Here is a 20,209-nt window from a genome sequence, read left to right on the forward strand (position 1 = left end):
ACTAACTGATCACAATTTATAACTTTAAGCTTGTCTTAATATGACATTTATTTATAAAAATCCTCTTTTATGTCCTTAGTCATGTAAATGTACTACCATAACTTTTATCTGTTAATTTCTTGAGTATTTCATTCATCTATGAAAAATAAAATACACAGTGTGATTTCTTTTTAGTACTTAAAACAATTACTTTTTTATTAAACCATGTTGACACATGATATGTCAGGTTTATTAAAAATGTAATTTGTTTGTGGTCAATATACAATAAACATTTCTATTGGGAAATAAAAGAAATAAACATATGTGAGAAAAATATGTAAGAAAATATGAAATGCCTTTTGCTTTTAATACCATGTTGCTCACTATATCACAGATCAAACCTTTTGGCTTGATAACAAAGATAGAATAAAAAAATAATAATTCGTTATTCAGGATTATGGTAATGAACCTGTTTAATTAACTTTTACAGTTGCATTCATTATACACAAATGTAATAAACTTGCAGTCAAATTAAAAGGAAAATTATATTTTTTAAATTCACTTTCTGTAATTTAAAAAGGAAGTTTTTAAAATATTTAGATATAATGCAGTAAAAATCCAACTATTACAATTTAGTTCAATGGGAAATTGAACTAAATCAATTAAATATAGAGAAAATTTGGTTAGTTTTCCTCCTGAAGATCCAACAAGTTCATACTACAATTTATTGATTTATTATTATTTTTTAATAATAATTTGCAATACGTATTGGGTTCTAGATTGTTTTATTTTAAGTAAAATTATTTACAGGAATGAATTTTTTTGTATTCAAAATGAAATTTTAAAAAGAACTTAACATAAGGGAAAAAGTCTAAATAAATGGCAGCCCATATTTCTTCAATTCAACTTAAATGAAAATATTACCATCCTGATAAAATACTCTTCTATTGATAGTGGTTTTAAATAACCTTGATATTACTTCTCCAGTTTTTTCATCTTTTTTTAATGCCATTCCCTGAAGATTTAAGAGCTGAGTGTAGGAAAGATCGTAAACCTACAACTACCTATTATCTTATTTTTTCCGTGTGTGTTGTATTGCTGTTGATGGTAGCATTAACAAGTCATTTTCTTTTAGGCTGTTGACTTATTTTAAATGGTACCACTATTTGTTCTTAACAAGTTGTAACAGTGATAATCAGAAGTTGCACTTTTAATTAGAATGTTTTATTTATTTTATTTTATGTTTTAAACATTTTTGTATAATTTGTTTTTAAAAATAAAACATCTAAAATTGAAAGATTTTAAAATAAGTTTTTAAACTTATAATAATAACTTGTAATAAGTTTTTAAAATTGAAAGATCTAGATTGGATGGAACTGCAAGGGAGGTGAGTTTGCTGAAATCTATTTTTAATTTATAACTCTTTAGTTTTTGGAATTTTTTGTGCTGCATTATAACTAATTCATTGATTCATAATAATTAATATTTATATATATATATTCTGTTTGTTTTTGTTTTCAGGTATTAATATCTGCCACAATTTATCCATTTGCAATTACAGTTCATCGGAATTATATTTACTGGACTGATTTACAGTTAAGAGGTGTATACAGAGCTGAAAAACATACTGGTGCTAATATGATTGAAATGGTAAAACGGCTTGATGATTCTCCAAGAGATATACATGTATTTTCTAGTGCAAGACAGAAATGTAATGTTAACCCATGTAACATTAATAATGGTGGATGTGCACATTCTTGTCATCCAGCACCAAATGGAACAGTAGTTATTTTCACTTTTTATGGTTATTAAATTATTTTTGTACGATTCAAATCATGAAAGGAAGTGGATGATTGTGATGTATTGAAATTGTTGAATAACATATTTCATCTTTCTTAATGTACATTTTACGGATTATGTTTGATTAAATTTAAAGTTCTGGTATAAACTGATACTTTGTAAAACAGTAAAGTTTTATTTATATGTCATGTCCTTGTATTTCCTTTATTTTTATTTGATAAGCTTTTATTTCTGAACAGAATGTTTCTTTATATGACAAAATAACATCATTAATACCATTTTTTAATTTATATAATGCAATATATGTTTCCCTATAAGTGTACCAGTATAGTAGTTTAATTGACACTGCACCAGCTGCATTCCATCCCATTCATTTCATGGCATTGAAGTTATTAATTACTTCAGAGCATAGTGTGACTATTTTTATGTAGTATGAGTCTCTAGTCTCTAGTTTGCGTACATTTTTTTTTAATAATATTGTAATTTAAAAAATAAAAAAAATATACATCATGTTCTAATCTTTTTGTCAGTTATTTATTATGAATGCCATAATATAAAAGAATTATGATAAATGTACATTTTCAAATAGACATATTTCTATGTTTCTTGCAGTATCATTAACATTAAAATTATGTTTTAAATCATTTAATTTCTTACCCAGTTAGGATAATATGTGCGAATAATAAATTAGTGTTAAAATAATAAAATATGAAATTGATAAAAAAAAAACAATCAATGAAAATAAAAGAATAGTGTAAAATAACACACTATCAAAACTGCTACAATGATGACTCACAGCAAAAGCAATAATGTTATGTATTGCCGTTGGATATGCCATGATGGAGCCATTTTACAAATTAGTTTAGGTTATTTCTGGCACAAAGAGTCTATTCAATAGTAGGATGTAAAAGAAACAAAAAGCAAAAAAATAAATAAGTGGCAACAGGATAAATATTTTTTCCTAACAGAAGGCATGAAAATGTTTAGGAATTTTTCACCAAATCTAGGTGTTAAAATAATTGAAAAATATGAGAACTTTTATTATTATTTATTGTTTAAAATTAAACAAGGTAGCTTTAAAAATTTATGGAATTTGTATTTATAATCTGTAAGTAAAAAATTTAATATTTCCTTAAAAGTAGATTGCTTTGGATACACTTTTCATTATTTATGTAGTTTAAACAAACATTCCTTGAATCCTTCTTTCAATCCTCCTTCAGGACATTATTGCATCAACAGTGATAAAATTGGCATTCATGTATTACTTCTTTAAGAGTCAGTTTCTGGTAAGGTAATAAGAAAAATCAGCTGGTAAAAATTCAAGAAGCAAATATATGCTTCAGAGATGTTACACCGTGTTAGGCAAAATTTTTGAAAATTATGTTGACAAAAAGATCATGGAGGAAAATACTGTAGCAACTTCCCAGTGATATTTAACTTCTTTGATTCTGTTTTTACTGCATATTTGAAGCAATAATAATTTCTTGTGCTAATTTTTGTGTAAAACAAAATTTGACATTTGTTCATTGTTCAGAAAAAGGCATTTGTAATGTAATACTTATCACATATAGATTCCACAAACAACTATTGCTATTTTTAGGTGAGGAAGCAAATCAGATGCTGGCTACATTGTGAACATCATGATTGCGACCAAATTACAAAACAAAGATATGTCTCATGATTTCTATTTAATAGTAATAGTAAAAATGCAAATTTATAAACTTTCTGAAGCTACTTCATACATTGTACTTCTGTTTTATGACACGATGTAATTTAAAATAAAAATTTGTGTAAAAATTATCTAAACTCCTTTTTATCCATATTTTATTTGAAGTACCTTAAAAGTAATGCAGTGTAATAAAAGGTAATACAGTATAAAAATATTGTTGCCAAATGATAATAAAAAAAATTGCAAAAGAACATATCTGTAAAAAAAATATTTTCTTTCTAAATTATACCTCTTGCTTCCTGAAATTCCTGAATACCGTGGAGTCAAAATTTGCGCAGCATGACTTCTAAGTGTTAAAGTTTAAAAAAAAGGTTCAAAATATAAAAAACTAAACTGCACTTGTATTATGTAGTATGAAAAATACTTTTAAAGATTTAAACTCTAAATTAATTTTCCATTTGTAATAATAGTTTAAGATTATGCCAATAGTTACTAAATTGATTTGAACATGATAATTATTTATTGATAATTTTTAACAGGTGGAATGTAAATGTAATGATACTATGAAGCTTGTCAATGATGGTAGAATGTGTGTAGCAAAGAATTATAGTTGTTGAAGGTTAGTTGAAAGTTCAAAATTTTATTGTGCCAATGGTAAATGTATATCAAGAATGTGGGCTTGTGATGGTGATGATGATTGTGGTGATAATAGTGATGAAGAGAGCAACTACTGCAGTAAGTTTTCTAATATATATATATATATATATATATACACACACATATTTTATATACTTTAATTCTGCCATAAAGTTTTACTGTCATTTTTTGCCTAAAAAAATGTAATTATATATATATATCTATAAAGTAATGCAACACATATATTGTTCATTCTTAAAATGTTCATTTAATTACTAGCATCTTACTTATGGATTTTTTGTTAATAATTAATTTATCTTTTAAATTGGAAATAAAGTTAGTAACTTAGGTGAAAATTAATTTTTAACTTTAAGAGTCTGATACACATAAATGCTAGGATAGAAATGTATTGTTATTGATAAAAAAAATTAAATAGTGGATGTTCCTATTCAGAATTAAAATAATGAAATTAATAGAATTTGTTTCAAATCCCTTCCCCAAGAAACTACTGAAGCATTGAACCAACCGAGCTTTGTTGTTTGCAGCTTATGTCCTGTTATAATTTTACAATGTATGTAGTTAAAAAAATGTTTATCTCTATTGATGATCAAGAATAGTTTTACTACTAACCATCATTGTCATGCTAGCTAAACATTACTAGACATGCAAATTGTATATATAATTAACCTGTAGTTCCAAACCCTACCTTCTTTTTTAAAGTAAAGATATTATTTATTTACTTCCCTTACTTTACATTTATAATTATCACTCTGTTTTGTTATTTGAATAATATTCATCTTTACTGTCTATTTTCATTTGGTAATATACACATAATACTAGGTGTAAGCAGTTTTATTATTTGGATATAACTTCTTTTAGAATCTCTAGATTTAAAAGTTCTGGCTTTATATCACCCTTAAAAATTTATTAAACCAATTTTTCCATTCAACTAATTCAAGGTTTAATTTTTATCAATTAATGCCAATTTCTTTCTAAATAAAATTCATCATAAAAAATTATTCCAATAACATTATAGATGAAGCTAATAAAAAAAATCACCTATGCTTTAGGGTGTTTAAAAAATTCAAGAATTGACATTAATTTGTCATTTAGTTTAGCCCTTATTTCCAACTTTAAGGGATTGATAGTTTTTAATTAATAAACAAATGTGCAAGATCTTAGAGGAACCATAAAATCTCTTTACTTCCAGAAGTTCATTGATAAATTAATTATTGAATAATGGTAGTAGTATTCTGTGTTGAAATAGTATTAATTTATATACCAAGCCTTTTGTCAGAGGATTAGCACAAGACATAAATTTCAGTTTGTATTACACAAACAGTTATGATTATTTGAAATAAAATTCAAACTACTGTTAACAACAATAATCTGCTGTGAAATAAGTTGAACCATATTAAAAGAGTGCTGCAGATATTAGGTTAAATGAAATGTAACTGTTTTTCTTTTTCATAAAAAATACAGTAACATTTTCATTTTGGCACAAAACCCCTTTTTATGTAGCATAAAAATTACCTCAAGACACTATTACCTATCAATTTTTTTAAAAAGATTAAGATGTTTCTAACCAAAGATTATTTTTATTCCATAGAATCCTCCCTTATCCTCTTTTTATTATAAAAAGGAAGAAATAAATCTTGAAAGAAAAATGGTAAAAAATTACATTAATAATAATCAACAATTCAAGCAAAATTAAACAATGTAACTAATTTTATAATTTACTGTGTATTTGATTTTTTTATTATAACATATTTTCAGCCTATCACTCATGTAATGTTAATGAATTCCGTTGCAACAATGGTAGATGTATATTTAAAACATGGAAGTGTGATCATGAAAATGATTTTAGAGATGGTTCTGATGAGGAAAATTGTAATTATCCTGCACGTGCTAATGGAGAATTCACTTGTAATAATTATAGGTGCATTCCTATGTCACAGGTCGGTAGTAACTTATGTATTTTGTTTATGATAATGTTAGATTTAATGTGTAATTTTTTTAAAACATTATTATTAAAACACTAAATTAATTTAAATATAAATTTAAACTAAGTTATAATAAATAAGTTATTTTAAGTTAAGTTCATCGTCACCTGCAAATCGCTTACCGCTGAAATATTCGTTTAATTTTCCCTAAAAAATGGAAATCAGAAGGAGCTATATGGTGAGGGATCGTAAATTTCCCGCCAAAATATTCTCAGTAAATCACGTATCGGACCTAATAAATGATCTGTTATATTTGTGAGTACTTGCACTAAGAAAGACTTACTGAATTTTGCTTCTTGTTATGATTTAATGGTTTAATAATATCATTTCTATTTTATTTATTTATTTTTTTAATTAATATTTAACTTCGTAAGCTAAGATTAGTTACATTTTACTTTTCTTTTTCACTTTACAAATTACGCTTGGTTTTTATGATGTCTATCAAATCCAATTTTAAGGTTGTAATGTAGTAAAAGTGTGAGTGCGGGTGAATTGCATATGTTTCACTTGCGTATTGTAACCTCTAAAGATGGCTAACGATCTGGGCAGAAATTTTTAACATCTAGTGCCACATAATTCCAGAATGTTGAATTGCATAAGAAGGCACCAAATTATCAAAAGATAAGATCAAGATCACCCTTAAAGAAAAGAAAATTTCACTAATCTTAAAACACTATAAAAAATATTAATAAATAATTAAAATTGGATACAAAACACAGTGCAACCTGTTATAATATTTTACCGGTCATCATTAAATCATTAACATTAAAAATTCATACGCTTGAAAAATAATTACCAACTAAAACAATGTTTTCTTTTTTATACGTTACTGATAATAAATCGCATAAGATTAATCATTACATAATGTGTAATCCTACGACAATAAAAGAAAATACGTGTACCCAAATTTAAATGATTTTATATTAAGCGATACAAAATATCTATTAGTTATTCTATTATTACACGTTGTTAAAAAATTTACCTTTAATTTAAAATGAAAAGCCAATGAGAAAACTGCATTCAAATTATTCAAAACATATTAATATACATTGATAACAAATGTAAAGCTATTCAGTATGCTACCTGTAATATCACAGATATCCTTAGAGAGTACGAAAGAAAAAAATTTAAGTATTAATATATCGACTAAATAAATAATTATATAGTATAGATACAACAGTATATATACAATTATATAGATATAGTAATTCCAGCCGAGAGTAAAAAGGATATAGAAGAAACAATGAATGGCATAGATGAAGTCCTACATAAGAACTATCGCATGAAAATAAACAAGTACAAAACAAAAGTAATGAAATGTGTATTAGAAATAACAAAGATGGACCGCTGAATGTGAAAATAGGAGACAACAAGATTATGGAGGTAGAAGAATTTTGTTATTTGGGAAGTAGAATTACTGAAGATGGACGACGCAGAAGCGATATAAAATGCCGAATGGCACAGGTAAAATGTGCCTTCAGTCAGAAATATAATTTGTTTACATCAAAAATTAATTAAACGCCAGGAAAAGATTTTTGAAAATATATGTTTGGAGTGTCGCTTTATATGGAAGTGAAACTTGGACGATCGGAGTATATGAGAAGAAAAGATTAGAAGCTTTTGAATTGCGGTGTTATAGGAGAATGTTAAAAATCAGACGGGTGGATAAAGTGACAAATGAAGAGGTATTGCGGCAAATAGATGAAGAAAGAAGCATTTGGAAAAATATAGTTAAAAGAAGAGACAGACTTATAGGCCAATAATTATGACATCTTGGAATAGTCGCTTTAATATTGGAAGGACAGGTAGAAGGAAAAAGTTGTGTAGGCAGGCCACGTTTGGAATATCTAAAACAAATTGTTAGGGATGTAGGATGTAGGGGATATACCGAAATGAAACGACTAGCACTAAATAGGGAATCTTGGAGAACTGCATCATACCAGTAAAATGACTGAGACCAAAAAAAAAAAAATAATAATTTTATAATAGAGATAAATATTAATATAAGTCTGTTTATAAAAAAAGATTATAATGATGAATCTTTATTTCCAATTATATATGTATAAAAACATATATATATGACATTGTAATTAGCTAAAGTTTCGTGAAATTTGGAAAAATTTTCGATCCGGTGGTTTTCTGGTAACTTTAGTGTTATTTTTGTGGATTTCTGTGAGTGTATGAAGTAGGTTTGATTGGTTTTTATTTGTTTTATAATTTTAATAATGTATAAAAAACTTTATGTAAAAATTAATCAGGTCTAGATTTGCTTGCTTTAATATTTATTGTTGATGCAGGTGGTAATATAAATTGTAAGCTGATACGATTACATTATATTAGTAAATAACAATAGCTTAGAGTAATAAGCTACTGTTGCTTTAACTGAATTAAATTTAATTCTTTTGTTCGTGTTATCTTTTGATAAGAGACCCGTAAAATAAAATATTTTTCTTTGTCTTCAGTCATTTGACTGGTTTGATGCAGCTCTCCAAGATTCCCTATCTAGTGCTAGTCGTTTCATTTCAGTATACCCTCTACATCTTACATCCCGAACAATTTGTTTTACATATTCCAAACGTGGCCTGCCTATACAATTTTTCCCTTCTACCTGTCCTTCCAATATTAAAGCGACTATTCCAGGATGCCTTAGTATGTGGCCTATAAGTCTGTCTCTTCTTTTAACTATATTTATCCAAATCCTTCTTTCTTCATCTATTTGCCGCAATACCTCTTCATTTGTCACTTTATCCACCCATCTAATTTTTAACATTCCTATAACACCGCATTTCAAAAGCTTCTAATCTTTTCTTCTCAGATACTCCGATTGATAAGATAAGATAATATAATATAAGATAACTTATAAGTTACCTTATATTATATTTAATACTGTGTGTGTTATATACTTTCTGTGTAGTAGTGAGTGTACTATTCACATTTATTTGCATTTGTACATGATACTAACATGCATTGTGTTAGATTTAATATTTTAATTTATAAGTTATTAGAATAGACGTCAAGATTAATTTTCTTGTATACAAGCTTAGTTTTACTAGCCTTGCTGTCAGTAATTGACCCCCCGACCCCCGATTTGGACCCCCTCTGAATATATAATAATAATAATTCTTTATTCCATAATACATATACAAAAAATAATGTTTTTACAATAAAAATATAAAATTAACATTAATAAACTAATTTACAAAATTTCTCTGAAGTTAATTAAAATCACAATATCCTTAATTTTGTTTTTAATTACGACTACATTTAAACTTCAATTAATTAAACATAGCGTTAAATGAATTTTCATTAAAAAATTTTAATTCTTAAAAATTAACATTAAATTCTTAGATTTGATCTAAAAAAAAACCTAAAAACAAAAAAAACACAGTTTAAGAGACTAACAAAAAAACTTTAATTAATGCTTTATTATTTATTACCGTTAATTACTTAAAAAATAAAAGTATGTACTAAAGATAGGTACCTCCTTAGCGCATAGCTGTGTTGAGGTCACCATCAGTTCTTAAAATAATCAGTTGAGACAGATGCTAACAAGTTTCTCTAATAAAAACACAAAGATTTATTTAATAATTATTTATAACCTAAGAAAATTACACGTAATAGAAATTTACCTTCAATGTTTACAAGATTACTTAACGACTTATTTAACACTTACTTACTCATAACTTAATTACGATTATTCAACGACTAATAAATTAGTGTCACTCGATGAAAAATGAGAAATTTAGCTTGTTAATCAAAAAGAAATTGAATGTCCTGCAACGTCAAAAGCCATAGTCTCAGCCTTTTGGAGAAGATCGGTAGAGAATTTGCGGATGTTATAGAAACTGGAAGTTTATTAAACAACTTTGGGGCATAATAAATGAAGAAGCGTTTATAAGCCTTGTTTTTCAGAAATGGAATAGCTACACGGTTCTGTGCTTGTAGCCTGCCTGAATAAATACCTATTATTACCCCTCATATAATCTCCTCTAATAAAGAATATCCGCAAAACCCTATAAACATAAATATACCTTAACGGTAAGATTTGCAATCTTTGAAACAGCGGGAAGGACGGTTCAAATCTATTTACTTTCGTCATAATTCTTACAATCAAATTATTGTTATTATTGCTCAAAATTGCTTTTGAGCAATAATAACAGGATTGAGAGTAGAAATATACGTACCTCCCCAACAGCAAATGCAGTATTGCAATTTTGAATTAATAATCGAATAATATATTGTTTTAAGGACAGAAATTGGACAAATATATTTAAGATAATAGAATTTCCTAAGCGCTGAATTCACGTAACCCTTCATACTAGTTATATGAGCCTTCCGGTTGATACTCTCATCGATTATAACACTCAAATATTTTAGTCGGTCAACCCGCTCTATTCGGATACAGTTACCACAAAAATTATTATCCAAAAGACAAGGTTTACATTTAAAATAAATATCATCAACTTTAACACGCTTAGACCTGGTACTCGATGTAAAATGAACAAATTTAGTTTTAATACTCACGGCCATTCTGTTTATTGTAACCCACAGTTTCAACATATTCAAGTCATTTTGCATTTCATTTTTAACAGTAAATGCGTTTTCTGAGGAGTAAGAGAGCGCAGTATCATCTGCAAAACAAGTCAGAGAACCTGTGAATTTACCGGTACATAAATTATTGATGTAAACCAAAAATAGGATTTTTGGGGAGGCAAGCTAGAGTTAAAGATACTCTTCTGGTTCGAGTCAAACTTTGAATGTAGATCCGTTCCAGAGGAGTAGGTGGGAAAAAAAATGTTTTTTAAGAAAATTAGTTAAAAGAAAAATCGTATTTGTTAATATGAAATAATATGGCACTAACATCAACTATCAACTAAAAAAAAAATAATTCATAGTATGTCTATATTAATAGAGAGCTTTAAATAAAGAAAATTAAAAAGAAATAACTGAATAAATTAAAAATCACAAAAGACATGCATTATTTATATACGCTTTATGAAAGTGAAATTAACAAGAACCTTAAGTGAAAAACAAAAAGTAAATATAACCTTAGTCTAACAACTTCAAGGTTGTTTTTTAAAAATTAGCAGAGATTATATATGTTTCAGTATTTATTGAGACTATAGTAGTCAAATAATACTAGGTACATCTTCTCAACAGTAAATAAACTTAATTTTATGTTAATAATCAAATGTTTAGATGTATCTGTGAATAGCTTGGTATCTATCAAAAATTTACTTATTTCCTTGTTAGCCGATTCATCCATCAATAGTTTGGAAGGGTTCAATTCAGAAAATACGGTTATATTTTTAACATCATATAAATACTTAGTATGAAATAAGAAAAAGAGAAAGAATATGCAGTATGCAATACAAATAATAATCATAATTATATAAACATTGTACAATGTCGATAAAACGAAAAAGAAAAATGTTTAATTAATTACGATATAATGATAGTTAAACCATTAATTAAACACTAGCATATGAAAGTTGTACAACAGGATAACGGCTGCTGGTAGAAGAGAAATAATTCATTATATATTTTGGCATAAATCCAATGTATTGTACCAAAAATTTATTCAGTAAAGAAACTAATAGGCAATAAGGTTCACTACTTTATAATTTACTACAGTTTTTCTATTTATAATTTTATCCAATAAAGTCTCCATTAAAGTGGGGTTAATAGACTACATTTTTAATAGACTTTTAATAGACTACATTTTTATAATTATAAATTTGCATTCCTTGTTCCGGCTTTGCCTGTGCTCTTGGTTACATATGTTTCATTAAAAAATAAAAATTCAATAAACTTTGAAAACGGTTTTTAAATATATATCTGAAGAATATTTCCAAACCCCCAAAAAATGTAGCATCTCCATCACGGCTTCACTACACTACATGGTTACTCGAGTTTTCTGTCGCAATTAGGAGATATTAGGCTAGTCTTGGCTCGTTTTGCTTGTCCTTTCCGTCTAGCCAGAAAGCTCTGCCCTTTGGACCCTGCTGTGATCATTTAACTCATGCTTGTGAGAATAATAATGATAAATAAAATGCACATACAGTAACAGCGGCAGTGTAGATTGAGCTGCTGTGCTGAATAGTCACAATCCTTAAAAAATCAAAATTAAAAAACCTGAAAATGATTTTTTTTATATATATTTAATTGAAGAGTATTTGAAATCTCCAATACAGTGAATATCTCGTTTGATATAGTTGGAAATAGGGAAACTTTTTAATGATTGTTAACTTTTTTTACCTATATTCATCCCTCTCAAGGTCGAATTTAAAAAAAAATTACAAATGGTTTTTAGATATTTACAGGAAAATTACACACATCAAAATTCAAGTTGATATCTTCATTTGTTAAAATGAAATTAAAAAAGATAGTAAATTTTATTGTCGCTCCATCTTAACCTGTTAAACTCGGAATTTAGAAAAATCATTTCTTAATGAACACTGAGAAGAACATGTATATAAATTTCACTAATAAACAGAAAAGAAAACAGAGAACAGGAAACGGAACGCGTTTCCTGTTCTCTGTTTTCTGTCTCTCCAAAGAGAAAAGAAAATGCGGAAGGAAAAAGAAAATGCGGAAGGAGAAAGAAAACCATCTCTACACAGAATCGATTACTAATAAGAAAAAGCAAAATTAATCCACAACTGTCAGTTGTTGACCTTAATAGGGGACTTGAGAGCCAGTGGGACTAATATTTCTGATATGACAGTTTGTAAAGGATTATTGGCAGCGAGAAGGAATGCTCAGAAACCTAAAAAAAAAGCGGTTATTGACACAGATTATGAAGACAAAAAGACTTCAATGGGCAATGGAATATAAACAATGCGCTATTGAGAAGTGGGAAAAAGTTATTTTTTCAGACGAGATTCATTTGTTTGTCCAAGGGGAGAGAGTTGCCTACATTCGTATGTTAGCAGATGAGAAGACTACTACGCCAGGACACCTGTAAGAAATACCCAACCGCCCAGCCAAAAAGATGTTTTGGGGAATTTTTTACATGTGAAGGGTCAGAAGTACTTATGCCAGTGGAGAGATGATGAAATCAGACCGATACATTAACATATGTAAGGAAAATTTGTTGAAAATTAGGTTGAAAAAATGGGTTGATGTTAGCGTTTTAGAAATTAAAAAAATTATTTCAGTAATGATAAATATGGGGCTTACTTGCAGAAAAAAATGTTGTTAGTTAATGGTACACTGACACCACACAGTTTATTCAATTTTATTCCAAGACAATGTCGAAGAATAGATTTCGAAGTCTTACTCCAATGCTCCACATTAGCCCAAAAGAAAGGGTAAACCAGGGCCAAGCAGGGTATGATTCTTGGTACAAAGTGAGATTTTTTTGTTGATTATCTGAATAAAAACTTTTGTGCTCATTTTATTCTATATCAAAATTTATCCCTTGATCAAATCACGATAGGCATGAAGAATTGTTGTGTCTTCATTCAATACATTCCAAATAAGAGACATGCTAGATATGGAATAAAGAGGTTTGACATATGTGTCTTGCTATCACATATGTGATAGCAAGACAAGTTATGTACTGCAGGTCTCTTTATATAGCGGTAAAGACTTTTTACAACAAGAAGAACGAACGACCTTTTGAGCAAAAATTTGTTATGAATTTGATGACGAAAGCCAATCTATTGGACAAAAATTACCATTTTTTTATGGACTTCTATACTAAGTTACCTGTAACAGAGGAGTTGTACAGCTGCAAAACCTTTGTTACTGGAACTGTAAATAAGAACACCAAATATTTGTCAAAGAAAGTGGTAAATGACAAATTTGGTATAGAAAAAAACACTTATTTTAGAAAGGTACCAGTATTGCTTGTAGGCGACAAGCAGTCAAAACACAGAAACCTGTTTACCTGATTATAACAGGATGTAATGCTGAGGACAAGAAGATCCGCAGTCATAGTGGACGAGGCAGTCAAGCCTGAAGTTATTAATAGAAATAAACTATCAGCGGGTGGTGTTGATGATAGTGATAAGTCTATTTATCATGTCTTGCAGCAGACCTACCAAAAGATATTGGAAAACATTTTCACCAATTTTTTGGAGTTGAATCTGCTGAATGCTTACCCGCTGTATGAAAGAAACACTGACAAGCCATTGAATTGCAGGGATTTTATAGTTATTATGGTTGGTGCATTAGTAGATGACTGTACAATCCAGCTATTCCAGTTGGATGGAGATAATTAACACAACATGATGTCCAACAAACGCTTGTCCACCTTCCTGGTCATCAAGAGCGATTATGTGCAGTGTGTGGCCATATAAAAAAACAAGGACACAGCTCATGTTGGTGTCCAGGATGTAATTGTGGGGTTCATACTGCATGCTATCATCAACTTGAACACTTCTGGCGACCGATAAAACAAGGGAGGAAAAGGAAAGTCTCTGGAAAGTGACTGAAATTAAATTGTTTTGACATTTCCCCATTGTGATATATTAAAAAAACAGTCATTATTTAGAATTAGTGAAAATCTAAAAAAAAGTGAATTTTTTTACTTTCTTAGTGGAGCATTCTCAGAATAAAGGTAAGTAATTTTCACAATTACATAAACTTGTTATTTAGAATTTCCTGTGTAAATTGGTGTACAATAAGTTATAGTTATTTTTGTTCATCATATTGTAATTTTTTTTAAAAAGGTGTGTAGAGAGCTCGAAGAATGATAATCACTTAGTGATTATCACGTAAGGGTTAAAACTATCTCATTCACTGATATTAAATTAAATTTTCTCAAATAGTATTTTCTCTAAATAAATATTGTCTTTATCATTTTAATATTTTACTTTTATTTTTAATTTAAGTCTATATAAATGTTATGATAAAGCAGAGATCTCTGCAAAAGTATTTAATAATGAGGGGAAAAGTTAAGCAGCCAGTGAAAAAATTAATTTTTTTAAACCAATACGATAATGATAATTGACAACCACAGCAGTTTACTTGTATGGGAAATTTTTTGTATTCTGATAGGTATTAAGTTATGTATCTTTTATGCAATTTTTTTTTCTTTTTAAAAAGTATATTAATTAAAAATTTTTCTTTGTTAGGAATTTTGTGTATGGATTCACCAATGGTTTATAAAAAGTTAGTCATAGTCTTTTTTCATTTTTTTATATACTCTTTTGCTAATGACAAAAATATTTTACTAGCAATAAAATTAAACCTATACTTGTTTGATTACACTACTTTTTTTTATTGGTTCTGAACTTGTATATCTTAATACATATTTGTACTTACGAACTTTATTTAACTCTTCATTTAATAATCGTACTAATTTTAAATTATTAGTATAACTTATTTCATAAACATTTTATTTTAAAACAGGAACAAGATAATTTTTTTTAATATCCTTAAAGATTTTTTATTGAAGGTGCATAATAACAAGTAATTATTATTTCACAACATGCTTAATATTATTTTATCATGGAAGGTAATGTTGAAATTTATTTGTTCTCATTGTTTTTACTTACAGCTCACAAAGCTATTCTATAAAACAACTACTGCTTTCTGTGAATGAATTTGGAGAGATTGTAGTTCTCAAAAAACATACATCATCCATTACTAAATAACTAAAATGTTAATTCACAATATTGTTAACAATTTTGGATTGCTGGTTCAGTAAAATAATAATAAAAAAAAATGTAAACAAAGACGTACATGTTAGCCTTAACAGGAAGATTTTATTTTTTTGCTTAATATTACAGTGTGAAAAATTTGACCACTTTAATTTATGATTTTATTTTGGAGATGAATATACAAAGGAAATAACAGGAATTATTTGTCACCAATAGTATTTACATGTAAAGGACTGATTAAAAAATCAGAATATAGGTTGTTGCATATTCATTAAAAATTGATTCTAAATACCTCATCCCTTGAAAAAAAAAAACTATAGCAAAAACAATAGAATCAGTGTTAATTATTGTAAGTGGTAATTGTGTAAGTTTATGGAATGGAGTTTTTATAATCTCATATAGAAACATTTAGCCTTTTTAATGTTGCAAGTTAAATGCTATTTAATTTGATTTCCATTCCCTCAGTTATCAGTTGTACAATCATCACCAACTTTATCATTGCAGCTTCTACTATATCTTTCAATAGATTGATTCGAAGATAATATGCCTTACATAAATGGATTGATTGATGGTTATATTAATAATTTTTGGTTTCCTCAACATATTGATTCTTAACTACCAGATCTATTATCATTATCAACTTTTATTTTCATCTAAGAAGCTCCTCTACATGGAGTCATGGTAATTTCCAGGCTTTTGAACCATTTTGAAGCTGACACACATCATTTTAACAAAACCATTCTTATTACTGCTAGGAACAAAAAATTCAATTATTATATGTTATATTTAGAGCTCAGAATTTATTATTAAAATGCAAATTTTATCTATGTAAACATTGATAAAATTTTCATTTTTACATTTTAATTCCCAAAGATGAGAAGTTATCTTTGCAGGTATTAGGCTTTTCAATTTTTTGGTAAACGCTAGATTTTCCTGCTAAATTCCAATTTAATAATGCTATATAGAGTATTCTATGGTTATGAAATTTAATACAGGAAGAAAAGTTGTAATTTTTATCTTTGGTAAGGAGAGAGAAACTTGGTATGATACTCTATATGCTTAACAAAATCGTTCATGCCTATGTTTCTATTTTTTGTGGTTGCTTTTTGTGTGGTTTCAGGAAGTAATGTTCTTAATTGCCTTAAGCAATGCTTCTTTTAAAATTCTTTGCTCCTTTTTTCTAAAGACTCCCAGGGGAAAATTTTTGCTACTCTTTTGTACACTTTTTTCATAAACTAAAAATATTTTTAATTATCTCCTTTGTCAGACCATATAGTTCTTTACTTTCACCACGTTCCTTAATAATTTGTTATTAAAATATATATATATATATATAGTGTGTGTGTGTGTATTAGTTGTGAACATATAAAGTGCTTACTAGGTAATGGGAAAACAACAGATTTTGAATCAGGTATACTAATTATAAAAATCTGATTTACAATTATATCACTAAAAGTTCTTCTAAAACTCACTTTATCAGTCTCAATATTGCTGAAGTAATCATAAAAATAATGTATTTGTTTCTAATATCAGAAAATGCTTCTTGAGTTTCATAATACAATGAAAACGAGAAGCGCCAAGCACTACTCACTTTTACATAGTGTGTTATCCATTAATCATTAGAATATGTCCAGTATAAAATGATAACCTTTATTAATTATCCTTTACAATTATCCTAATTTGGCTTTGCAAAGGTCAATTTGAATAACTGGTGTTCCATTATAAGCAATATCTAACACCCTTACCTCTTCATTTTCAACTTTAAAATTTTCAGATTTAACCCAGTTGGACCCTTCAATTGTTAAAGGATCTTTTTTAATGTCACCATTAATAATTTTTTTTTTTTTAAATTACAGCATCATTATTTCACAACTATTTATTACAAACATTGTAGCATAATCAACAACTGTTCTGTTGTCAGTTTGCAATTCATACTTGTTATTCACAAGATGTATTAAAACAATCAAGAACAAAATCAGCTGATTGGAACTTGTTTTTTAAATTGGGAAGTAACCCTGCAAAATGAAAACATCTAACAGGTGGAGACTTTAGCAGATAATATATTTATAATTTTTCAGTTAAGTGATTTTGGAACGGACACCTCTATAAATCACATATCCAAATATAGTGTTGATTATTAATAAATATAAATCAAGTAATACCAAAAATAGATGTTTTTGTAAATTTCATATAACACATGAGATGTATCAATGTGTCCAATAAAAACAACAAACTAAGAATGACCCCTAATAATTCATTTCCATTCATAACTAAGAATGTTACAAAATAATTATAATATACTTACGTATATTATATACATTTTTTTTTTTTTTTTTTTTTTAATAACAAGGACCACCATTAGGTATTGCTTCAGAAGAAAAGATGAAATGGCAATTCTGTAGTGTGCGAAAATGCCACTGCCTTACCAAAATGAGGTTGGAATTATAGAAAACTGAATAATCATCTTAGAGAAACAACAAATCAACTTACAGCAGCACTAGCCATATGGTAAAAACATTAATTTCTTTCTCCTAATCATTATGCAATAGCAATGTTATCATGATTAAAAATCAATCATTTTTTTTTTTTTTTGGAGGATGACAAAAACGCATACACGTTATCATTGCCCGGAATTTTTCTTTTTTTTTATTATAAAAAAATAATGGAAAAGACTAGTCTAAAAAAATAAAACCTTACAACTAATATCACAGCCAAAATCTAAAAGAAAACTAAAAGAAATAGAATTTAACAAAGTCCAAGTTGTAAGGGGCCCATTCTCAGATAACAGAAAATCTAAAAAAATTAACACTAAACTAGGTAAAAAATTATATAATAAAAATGAAATGAAACTTAAAACTAATAAAAAGTATATAACAAAAACTAAAACTAAGTTAAAAATTAAAAAAATAAAATAAAACTAAAATCACTAAACACTTACAACTAATATCACAGTTGGAGTTTTAAAAATACAATAAATTTATTTAAAAGAAAACTAAAAATAAAAATAACAAAAACTATATAAAATTTAACAAAGTCTGACAGGGAGTGTAAAAGGCTCTCTAGTTGGATAACTGAATCAAAAACACAGAACAACAAAGATTAAAACAAAAAATAAACTTATTAAAAACTCTTCCAGTACAAAACATATACGCAACAATATTAAATATTTTTTATAAACCCAGTACTATGCAAAAATAGAAATATCCGGTTTAAAACTTTGTTATCATTGCTCAAGACACCACGGATGTTTCTGGGCAGTTTAAATTTATGACACAACGCTGCATAACATATGCAATCTATAAGTATGTGGCGCACACAGTCATGCGGCAGTTACATTGTGAGCATAGGGGTGCGTTTCCTGCTTACATCAGGTACTCATGTGTGACTCTGGTATGCCCTATCTGTAATCGACAGAGGACCACTTCCTCATGATGAGTTTTTCTGCATGAGGAGTTCCATGGCAACACAGAATCTTTAATGTGCCGGAGTTTATTATCAACAATAGCCGTCTAGTCACCTTGCCACTTTGCTCATAGAGATTGTTTTACGTAATTAATAAAATCAGAAGTAGCAGCACGAGAGGTGAAAGGAGGTTGATTATATGCTTCTTTGGCAGCGGAATTTGCATGTTCATTACCCAGAATTCCTACATGGCTAGGGACCCAGCAGAAACTTACTTGTGTGTTGCGATTGTTCAACTCAATGATTGCGTTGTAGATTTCAATGACGATAGGATGTCTGGAATAAAAGTTTTCTAAGGCTTGGAGAGCACTTCACGAGTCACTGCAAATAAGGATATCTCCGTACTTAGGGTTAATGAATTTTAAAAACCTGAAGAAAAGGTGTCAGATGAATCGGTGGAATTTAGAGAAGCTTGAGGAAGAGGAGTTCAAATACAGAGATAGAAGAACAATTGCTAACATGTACAGGAACCAAACAGCAACAATAACAATTGAAGAACATAAGAAAGAAGCCCTAATAAGAAAGGGAGTCCGACAAGGATGTTCCCTATCTCCGTTACTTTTTAATCTTTACATGGAACTAGCAGTTAATGATGTTAAAGAACAATTTAGATTCGGAGTAACAGTACAAGGTGAAAAGATAAAGATGCTACGATTTGCTGATGATATAGTAATTCTAGCCGAGAGTAAAAAGGATTTAGAAGAAACGATGAACGGCATAGATGAAGTCCTACGCAAGAACTATCGCATGAAAATAAACAAGAACAAAGCAAAAGTAATGAAATGTAGTAGAAATAACAAAGATGGACCGCTGAATGTGAAAATAGGAGGAGAAAAGATTATGGAGGTAGAAGAATTTTGTTATTTGGGAAGTAAAATTACTAAAGATGGACGAACCAGGAGTGATATAAAATGCCGAATAGCACAAGCTAAACGAGCCTTCAGTAAGAAATATAATTTGTTTACATCAAAAATTAATTTAAATGTCAGGAAAAGATTTTTGAAAGTGTATGTTTGGAGTGTCGCTTTATATGGAAGTGAAACTTGGAC

At 28.2% G+C, this 20,209-nt stretch overlaps 1 protein-coding gene across 5 annotated transcripts in view; it reads left to right on the plus strand.

Annotated features, from left to right (window-relative positions):
* The window catches only part of LOC142322467 (low-density lipoprotein receptor-related protein 2-like), a 93,576-nt gene extending 87,533 nt beyond the window's left edge, over positions 1 to 6,043 (plus strand). For all 5 annotated transcript variants that reach the window (XM_075361579.1, XM_075361581.1, XM_075361580.1 and 2 more), the window contains 3 exons: positions 1,501 to 1,761; positions 3,988 to 4,183; positions 5,861 to 6,043. In XM_075361579.1, coding sequence (XP_075217694.1) covers positions 1,501 to 1,507 — 7 coding nt within the window. In that variant the 3' untranslated portion in view covers positions 1,508 to 1,761; positions 3,988 to 4,183; positions 5,861 to 6,043. The remainder of the gene's footprint in view (positions 1 to 1,500; positions 1,762 to 3,987; positions 4,184 to 5,860) is intronic.
* The last annotated feature ends 14,166 nt before the right edge of the window (positions 6,044 to 20,209 follow it).

The sequence above is a fragment of the Lycorma delicatula genome, chromosome 3, assembly GCF_047948215.1.
Source record: "Lycorma delicatula isolate Av1 chromosome 3, ASM4794821v1, whole genome shotgun sequence".
NCBI classification, from domain to species: Eukaryota; Metazoa; Arthropoda; class Insecta; order Hemiptera; family Fulgoridae; genus Lycorma; species Lycorma delicatula.